The 10678-nt window shown below is 37.8% G+C and overlaps 1 protein-coding gene across 1 annotated transcript in view; it reads right to left on the reverse strand.

Moving 5' to 3' along the window:
- Window positions 1-2360: 2360 nt before the first annotated feature.
- The window catches only part of clybl (citrate lyase beta like), a 74919-nt gene continuing 66601 nt past the window's right edge, over window positions 2361-10678 (reverse strand). The window contains exons 7-8 of the mRNA XM_081367499.1: window positions 6725-6849; window positions 2361-5486 (exon numbers count right to left, since the gene is read on the reverse strand). Coding sequence (XP_081223625.1) covers window positions 5391-5486; window positions 6725-6849 — 221 coding nt within the window. The 3' untranslated portion in view covers window positions 2361-5390. The remainder of the gene's footprint in view (window positions 5487-6724; window positions 6850-10678) is intronic.

Consider the following 10678-nt stretch of genomic DNA (forward strand, 5'->3'; position numbering starts at 1 on the left):
TGTAGCCTAATGTTTGTTAATGTTATGTTTAAAGTTTCCCGCCTTATATATATATATATATATATATATATATATATATATATATATATATATATATATATATATATATATATATATATATATATATGAAGAAAAAAACTATTTAGGAGAGAGAATGTAAATATTTAGGTGTTTCTAATGACTTGTTTTAAGAATGTGGACACGGAAAGATCCCTGTGTCAAGGGAAAGTGATAAACCAGCGGCTCGCGCTCCCATGACTCAATAGGCTACCTGACAATTAAGTGAACTGGAAAAGATGTGAGCCTGTGTAGGTGGTTATAGGGTCACTCCAAGATACCCAAAGGATAGAAACCTCTTTAAATCAAATAATCAGCCAGATCTCATGAAAATGCGTCTCTATAGCACGAATTGTGTTTATCGTGCAATTTATACGCGAAAATGAGTTTTTACGTGCATATGATACGAAGTTTTCGCGTGCATTTGATACATAGTTTATTGCGTGTAATACACACGCACCCCACACCACTAATCCTAATCAAACGTATAATACACACGCAACCCACACCACTACTAAACCTGCCCATGCGTATCCTTTGCACGTAAAAACTCATTTTCGCATATAAATGTCACTATAAACACAATGCGTGCTTTAGAGACGCATTTGTGACCGGGTTGCAGCAAGAGGGCTCCACGGGTCTCCCGGGAGTTTTATTTTTAAATTTTTTATGAGATATTGAAGACAATATGGTGGCCTTACGGACACCTTAAAATAAGCCCCTTTATTTATTTTATCAATAGGCCTATTTGACATCCTTCTCTCAACCTTCGCATTTCAGTTATAGGTCTAAATGTGCATCGAGTTTAATTCACAGTGCACCTGTTACTCATTATAACTTATTGGGAGTAGGCTACAGATATGAGCGGACAACAAACTAGATCATCTCGACGGCTCAGTCTGGATGCATCTGCACCGTTCTAGGGGGGTTCAACTGCAAAAGTCCTAACAGCCAAGAAGCAATAAATGTCGCCTTTATGAACAGCCATTCTCTTCCTGCCCCCAATTTTGACAGCATCCGGCGGCACACTTCTTAAAGTTCTGTTCTTCTTTCATCAGAAAGCCAGTGGGTGAGATGGTACAAGCTGCGCCAAGCAGTCAAGTCACACAGCAAGCTCACCAGCACTCAAAAGCGTATCTGTTTTATCGCATCCATGAAAGATATAGCAGAATTGTTTTAATTTCTCTCTAATTCACGAGCGGTTGTGTGATAATGAGCCAGCCGCCATAATATACATAAAACCATGATACTCTGATTATCCTGGAGGCTACGCGACAATTGCACCATTTTGTCACAACAGAAGGAAAAGTCAATTTGAAGGGGGGCTGCCATGGGCTTGTAATTGGGGAATCCACCCATGGGCTGGTCCTAAGACTGCTAACAGTGAGGTGGAAATTACATCTGCTCATATTCTCTGTATAGGCCCGGCGATGAAGATGTTATTAAAGTATAAAATATTATTCCGTTAAAAATAGTAATCAGCTTGCAGGAAAACCCTTTTAAATGGTCTTTTTTAAATATAATGAAGTAATGCATTTCTATTCAAAACGAGTGGCTGCACTTCATAGTAAATTGTATTATTATTCAATGTGAACAATATTATTTAAATAGCAGGCCTAAAAAACTAGGCCTATAACAGACACAATAATGCACAAATCAACACTTTTTTGACATTGTATTTCTTTAAACTCTCTTGAATAAAGATACATGGGGTCAAGTCAGCTAAAAACAAAAAGTTTAAGAGACTTTTTGTCGCACTGTAACGAGTCTGATTTACGTGGCCCCTCGACTTGAAGCCATAGCAACCGCAGACAAAGACCGGAGGAGGTTTACTGGGGTTTGTCCTTTGATCTGTCTCCATTTCAAATAAAGAGTCAGCTCAAGTCTGCGCTTATTCAGAGAGAACTATCCTTCACTCAAGCACACATTCAGTAGGCTACTCTGGCAAAACGTTAAGCTTATAATACCACATGTGAATTAAAGCTTTTTAACAGGTTATCCATAGGAAAGAGGACCATAATTAAATATGCATCAACAAAATATGGAGCATTACTGAAAATTACGCTTTCTTTCAAAAATGTTTATATTACAATAAACTCACGCTGGATTTTATGACATCAAGGTGTGCGCTAGGGATAAAACAAGAGTTCGGATTGTGTCTGGTTCATACACACAAGATAAAGCTAGGCTACAATGTTTTTAAGACGTTGCATTGCAGCTAAAATAAAGAATAACAAATAAAAAAGCAGAGTTGAGGGTCTCGAATCATTTGTACTGACCAATAAAGTTTGCACAGACATTTGAAACGTTACATTTTTTTTTTTAATGTATAAAATGAAGACAGGAGAACAACACATTAAAAAGGTCAGCGTCTGTGTGGGTAACATCCTCATTCATGCACATTATTAGCCTATTATAATCATCCCTGTAATAAAGCGGAGTATTCAGTAAGTTAATACCCACAAATACAATCATTTGTTGTGTTAATCATTTCTCAAAATAGCTAAATAATTGAATGTTTCTCAAATGTCACCAAAAGCTATGGGCATTAATGTCGCATCTGCACCTATTTTCCATAGTGGTATAGCCTATTTGAAGTTATTCTCTGGCAATGTTATTCAAGCAAATTCAAAAGTCACATTAACCTACGTGCAAAAAAACAAAACGCCAGACATTTTACAACATTACTAGAGTTCAATTTCACTCATTATACCCCCACTGCCAATAAATTAAATTTCATTTCAATTACACATTATTTCCAAAATTGTTCCTGCTTTGCTCTTGTTGTAAACGATTCGTTTTATTGCAGGGGAATTATCTTTGTTGAAATGAGTTTGTCATATATTGTCTAGTAAAAGAATGAAGTCATTATTGGGAGATCCCTTGGCGAGAAATTAGGCGAGCAAAATCCTCCCTGCCACACGGGTCCCATTGAGATTAATGAAAAATATGTAAAACGTTTCCTTTTAATTTTCCTCTGAAAGCACTTTGCATACATGCATTTTCTCTGCTGGGTTGATATCAGATAATTTATGAGAGCAATCTCAGCACATAACCATCAGGACTGTGTTTCAAGCCTAATTGAGTGCTGTCAAGATTAGGTAAGGTCCTATTCGTGTTAATTGTATTGTACTCTCTTTGGGAATACCAGTAAATGTATTTAAATAATTCCGCCTTGTGAGCTGAAAAGATTATGTCAACTTACAGGCATAATAGAAATGTCATGAAAAATGACAAAGAAGTGGGAGGAAGTAGTATTTCGGTGAACTATGAGTCCGCAAATCCTTTAAACCCTCAATCATTGTCTACACAGAGCAGTTCCAAGCTAATTAATAAAAGAAATGGTGCCTTTAGTGCAATGATCAGAGGATTAATGCTACTGCTAAATGTAATTTCACTTTATAATAAATATCACATACTTCTATTACAAACATAAATGACAATAAAGGCACAAAAACCCATAAGGTAGGGGTCAGCCAAAAAAAAAAAGCTAGTTTCAAATTAATGTCATATCAATCAACAGTCATAGAGGCTTAAGTTTCAGAGGTCATCACAGGAGCTCTTGTGTTTTGGTGGGGTGGTGTTAAAGGGATGGTTCACACATTATTTTTTTTTTATTCTGACATTTACTCACCCCTCCAAACCTGTTTGGATTTATTTCTTCTGCAAAACAATATTTCTAAGAAAAAAAAAAAGAAAAAAAAAAAGTTTCTTCTGAATGTTTCAGCAGTTTTTTCATATAGTTCAAATAAATGTGGTCTAAAAACATTTCACTGTATGGACAGCAAAGACATTTTTCAAAATAGGATGACAGGATATATATTTTGTACTATACCTTAATGCCAATATCAATATTTATCACATCTAACATTCAACTAACAAGTTTGTAAATAAATAATAAATATATTAGTGCTGTCAAATCACATTTACAAATGTATATTGTAAAATTGTATAATTTAGATAATTAAACGCAGGACGGCTCTAGGTGAATCTCATCGCATTGGCCTACCAATCCTACGGTCTTAGGATCTGATTGAGAGTCTTCAGACATGCTTAAAGAGCGCTTAGAGCGAAAGGGCTTGTCTGACATGAGTCCAAAAAGACAATTCCAAAGAAAATGAAAAATAAATGAGTGCAAAAGGCAGAGAGCATGGAGGGGTGAGGGGGGGCGTGGAGGGGTGTGGGACGGGTGCCAGGCCGTCAGCTTACTGTCGAGCCCTTTGGGCCACTCACAGCAGCGGCTTCCATATTTTTGTTTGTGTCCCCAGGCTGGCACGGATCTCAGGCCGAGTCGCTTGCTACAGACACTATTGATCACGCCATATTCAGTTGTGCTTTATGCAGAGGCCTATATTACCATAGTGACCAACTGAACCATCAACCATTCCCCCCACCCCCATCCCAGACAAATCCGTCCCAGACATTTCTGCCAAAAAATCTCATCAGCTCGTGGGAGACCAGCAGGAAGGAGCGGGAACATAGCGTACTGTAGGATGTATTCATGACAAACACGACATAAACAATAACAACGCCCTCAAGGGTGGAAAGGAAGGTCATTCATTGGGAATGACATCCTAAAGTTTTATTTCAAAAGAGGCATTCTTGTCAAAGAGAGTGTGAGGAACACTGGCGAAACAGACAACGGCGGCACATCGTGGCCATGTTCATGGTGACTCCGAAGCTGGATGGAGAGATGGGAACCACTGACCGGGTAACAAATCCATAGAAAACTGCTGATATTTACATAGAGGGATCCCTTGCGGAGCTCTTTGTGTACGTGTTTGCGAGCGAGCGCGTGGCGCGCCGCGTAGAGCTTACGCCAGGCTGCAGACACATTCAAGCCTTGTCTTGAAGAACAAAATGACTTGCTGAGTCCCCCTGAAACAAAGGCCTACAATTTAGAGCGGGATCACAGGCTCATTCTCTCGATGTTGGTTTTAGTAAATTCATGGCGGCTTCTTGGCAAATAGCGCTTTGATGTTCCGGGGCCTGGAGGAGCCTTCAGGCTGAATGGAAGCTCAACGGCAGGGCAGCTCTGTTTGTTTGCCCTTTCGCTGGGCACGCACAACCTTTACCACGGTCAATCGTCTACCCTGTCGCTAGACGTGCAAGGGACGAACATGACACACACACACACAAACTACTTCATAAAATGGTCATGCACCAGGCATTGCAGAAAACAAAATAATCAATCAATTACTAATTAAGTATCACATAGCACCACATCTCTGTTACTGGTTAAACAAAGCACGGATCGTTTTAGCGGTTGACGTGAAGTGCGCGGCACCGCCAGCATGGTGCAAAGTTTGATGTCTGAGGAACCCAGATTTGGCTCATTTTCCCTGAACAGTTGAAGCCATTGTGACAATGTTCTGAGCCTGCTTCAGAGACGGCATGTCAATCATACTGCCATGAAAGGTGAAAGCCCCCTGAGGAGAAGAGAACAGAACACTGGTTGAATAAAAATAAAGGTAGATATTGTCTTGAAGAACATATCCTACTACACAGCTTTAATGCGATGCATATACAACACTACAAAGAAGGATAGGGTGGTTAGAGATTATATATATATATAAAGAGTTCAGATGCAAAAGCCTCTAAGTGCCATCTGAAATTTTCTTCTAGAATGATCATTTTTATCAAGCTCGTATATTTAAGTTCAGTCATTTCACTTAAATGGCAATGAAAATGACCTATTAGTTGTCATTTAAGTAAAATTACTGAACTGAAATATACAAGCTTGATAAAAATGATCATTCTAGAAGAAAATTTCCGATGGCACTTAGAGGCCTTTGCATCTGAACTCTTCATATTTATATATATATATATATATATATATTATATTACAAAGGAAGGATTTTTTAAATGCTTATGGTGTTTATTGTAGCGAATCAGTAACTTCATGTTAGCTTCCAAGCCAGTGTTTCATTCAAGATGGTTGGGAATTTAAAAGTACTAAAATACTAAGAAGCATTAGAATGAAAATGGAGATATTCTTGACAGCTGCAGGAATTAGAGCTGGAAGTCTTTTATTTGCATGCCAGATACTCCTATTCACTGCACCACTGGACTGAGAAGGATATTTCAATCAGTCTACTCGTTCACAACCTCTTAAGAAAAAAAAGAGTTTCAATAATTACATGAAACATGCATCCAAAGAAACTAAATCTGCAGTTAAACTGCATCCTGAATGTAATGTTATGCTGATAGAGTCTAAAAATGATTTGTTGAGAGGCAGTAAAACCTCAGGTGGGTATTTTGCAAACATTTTCTGTAACAAATCTGCAAGGAGATCGAAGAAGGCACAAACAAAAAATACAGGAAAACACAAAATAAATCGAGCAACTGTGTCCCGGAATTTCAGTTTGTGAGCAAAGAGCCGAACGGGGAGAGTGCTGCTGATGCACCCCCAGGCCATCCTTAGCGTAAGAATTACTGGCAGATTGTACATTACTAGCACATCTCAGACACGCGCAGCCCTACCGAGCAGAAAACACAGGACTCAATGATGCACTAAATTAGGAACTATAATATTCAACACCTCATTTGATTTTCTCAGACAAAAGCTACAATGCTGCATGCATCACGGAGGATATCTAGATGCTATATCAGGCTGGAAAATAATCCAGATCTTTGTGTGGAAACTCTGGGACTACTGAATGTGCACCTTTCCCAAATTCTGATGCTCCTCGAATGCAGCGATCAGCTCCGTGGCCCACTTGATTCTCTCTGGACTGGGGGAAAATTCCTCTTGAACGGCCTTGATCTGGTTGGGGTGAATCACTTGTTTTCCTAGAAAGAACCAAGTGCGACAAAAAAAACACAAACAAAGAAGTCACTAACAACATAAACAGTAAATAAATATTCCAAAGAGAATAACATATTTAATGAGCATGTCTCAAAATGAATGAATGGACGTATGAATGATTAAATAAATAAATTGAAATCATTCATACTTCAGTAACATTTATAATAAAATTGATAATATAATTTTTTTTATTAATAAAATATTTCTTTAACCACCTATCGTAATGTACATACCAATTCATTCCACAACCAAAAGTGTCCAATAATAAGAGTGAGTAGTATTTGACTAAAGATGTCAGCCCACATGTAGAATAAATATTCATTTTATTTGTATTTTTAGTGCACCATTAACAGTGCAGCCCACTTACATACAGTACAACACTACAGGAAGTAGTACTATTCTGTAAAAATAGAACAAAAAATCTAGGATTATTTCTCCACATTTAAAGGGCTTTGGCTCAGTAGAAGCAAAGACATTGGTGGGTATTTTCTCCTCTTTCTCCAGTACAGCTCCCTGACCAAGAATGAATTTAAGGGACACAGCAGGGACAGAGGATGCTATGAATTATGGGTGTCATCCCGATTTTCGCCTTGTGCCCCGCTGAACTCTGAAACTTTACTGCACGCTTAGTTACACTCCAATCCGAGGCAGCCTCTGTGAGACTTCACTTGCTGTTTTTGTTACAGGCCTGTGTGAGAGCCACACACATGTACAGTCACCTCAACACACTTCATGCATACACACTACACATAGACATAGATGTCAAAGACAGCAGCATCAGCTACGTGTGTTAATGATCCAACGCTGGGGTGAAAAATAGATACATTTTTTATAAATAAAACTACAAATGACCATGAATCTAAATCTAAATCTACCTCTAAAAAACACAAGCTTTGTGAGCATCTGATCAATTAAAATGATTTCTTTCTTTTTGGTTTTAAAATTCAGTTTCTTCTTTTGTTTTTATTTCCATAATCTATCAATCAATCAATCAATTAATCAATAATTTTATTTCTAGAGCATGTTTAAAAAATAATATACATATATACCAACAAGCCAAAATAAGTCATAATTTTATAATCTGTCGTTTATTTTTATTGAATACTTTTATTAATAATAATATTGATATTAATAAATATAATAATGGGTTTTAGAAAGGCCATATTTAAATAAAAAATAACAACAACAATAATATAATAACAATCAATAATATTATTATTTGTATTAATGCCTTTGTAAAACCCAAGGTTGCTTCATTGACACTGTGGGTACCATTTTCAAATATACATTTCCTTTTCCACCCTACTTTGCTGCATCGGCTAAGAAGCTAAAACGGATTACGGTCATGGAGGCTGAAACCTTATTCTCAAAAATAACATCTGTCCAGTACTGCACCATAATAATCAGGGACGTTTTCCCAGATCAAACCTTTAAGTGATGATATAAAAAATAAATAAGTGAAAAATAACTGTTACGCGCCGCTTTAGCTCGTCTCTTAAAAACAAACACAGAAAGGGTATCTAGCTGACAGCCGTAGAATTTAATACATGAGAAAACCATTAGCTCCATCTGTGGGTCTTTCCCCAGCTAACCCATCTGAAACAGCTTCTGCCATGTGTTATCTATTGAGATCCCACATAATTTAGCACACAATATTACATATTGCAGCATTATGTCAGTCATATGTTAACACGGTCTTGCAACAGCACAGGTGTTACTTTCTGCATCTTTTACACATTGCCGAAGCCAAATACTGCAAGGTACGACAATCTGACGATGCAGCTGAGAGTGAACGAGGCGTCAGGTTAACCAATGACAGCTAAGCATGCGCTTTAATGTAAATAAACCAAACCAGCTTGGTGACTGTGTTTTCTATTCGAGCCAACAGTGCTGCAGAAGGAAGAATCACCAGTGTGTGTGTGTGTGTGTACTGTCCCTCTGCTGCTCTGGAGGAGACGGCCTGTTGGATCAACACCCTAAAGCTGAGGCTCAAGGTCCATGTTTGTGACGCCCATCCCAGAAAAGACTGGCAGGGGGTCGTTCCCTCACATCAACAAAATATGCCCCTTCCCCAGACTGCCACCTGTTCAGGAGCTGTCTGTTCTGAGCCAGCTAGTGACAGAGTGAGCAAGGGGGGCGTGGTGAGCCTTTACGCCGCGCCGCTATTGGCCGGCTGCAGTGCATCATTAATGTTCCCCAATGCCATTTGGCCAATCACAGGGTGCCATCTGTTTTGAGTATGTCTGGTTGGCTCACTACCATTTAGCAGAGTACCACGGTTAGATGATTCTCAAAATCTCACTTAGAAGGACAGAATTTATGAAAAAGGCAGAAAAACAACAACAGAAAAAGATAAGCGTGAATAAAAGAAAGAAGGAAAATCTTATTTTGAATGATCTTAAATAATATAGAACCTTTTTATATTGTTTCATTTTAGGAGACCAGCAAAAAAATTCGTATTCATTATACAGCACCATATATGTGTAGCTATGACTCGACATGAGGGCCAAAGTCAATTCACAGGTGGGGAGTTCAGGGAAATAATGTTTAGACAATATGTGTGAAGTAATACATACAAGAGGAGAGGATAAAATGTATGGTAAGACTCATCTTAATTTGTAACTTTTTGGCCTTTCTGTTTTGTACCAGATTTAACTGCTTGTCTGTTGCTAAAGATGTGATCATTGTAGTAATTAGCCCAATTATTATTTTCAAAGGAATATATTTATTTAATAACAAATATATTGGAAAAAGTGTTTCTCATGGTAGATAAAATGCCCGATTAGTTATTTAAAAATATTTTAGATAAGTCTGCCAATTTATTTCTAAGAACACATTGAAGGACATTTTCTGATTACAATTTTAAAACGTTAAAATCAGAAACATAAAGCTACACTTTCCTGATTTAAAATATATAACTAAAGTACATTTTGAAAATACAAAAAAAAATAGTGATTTCAACTAACCATTTTATTAATAAAAAGTTTAAAACCGTTCTGAGCCCCCAATTATTGAATTTGCATTAAATATTATAGTAATAGATTTGCTCATGCAAGTTTAATACAAAATAAGTCGAAAAAAATTGGCTAAACTACATTCATCTGCATGCAATCTTAATTGCCTACGGATAAAAACCCACTCACTGACACACACTTCACACTGAGGGTGTAAACTGTAAACAGTGTTTCTGTAGGCCTCCTCACACAGGGACCTCAGACTAGCAGTGGCAAACAGAACGGCGGTGAGCTGAGCGCATGCTACACGAGGAGCCGTTCCAATTCAGACTCGCGCGAGAGGCAGAAGAGAGTCATCAAACCCGACCCCACCTGCCTAATGACAGGCTGCTGAACAGAGCGCCCGGCTGATGGGCTGCAACATGGCATGGTCAACCCGCGGGCTGGCTGCTGGGGAAATACAAACAACCAACCTCGCAGTGGCACCCTGATGGACATCCTGGGACACCACAAACCGTAAAATAATGATAAAAACTAAAGAATTCAGTCGGCTCACATGAATATTTGCATTTTTAAATTGTTGTATGGTAACCAGTTTCTGCCAAAATACAAAAATTACTCAAGTAAAAAAAATGTGGTAATTTACTGCACTGTAGTATCCATTACAATCATCAAGAAAAAAAATGTCAGAAAGATTCTGAAAGTCTTTTGCATAGTTTGAAGGCAATCCAATATTAATCAATTATTATTTTACAGTAGTAATAATAATATGGTATTTTTGAAGAGACTACGGTTATCATGGTCATTTTTATAATGGCTGTAAATGCTCTTCAATGAATTGATAAATTCTCCAAAAATA

This window comes from Scardinius erythrophthalmus (assembly GCF_964197995.2).
Source record: "Scardinius erythrophthalmus genome assembly, chromosome: 6".
NCBI lineage: Eukaryota > Metazoa > Chordata > Actinopteri > Cypriniformes > Leuciscidae > Scardinius > Scardinius erythrophthalmus.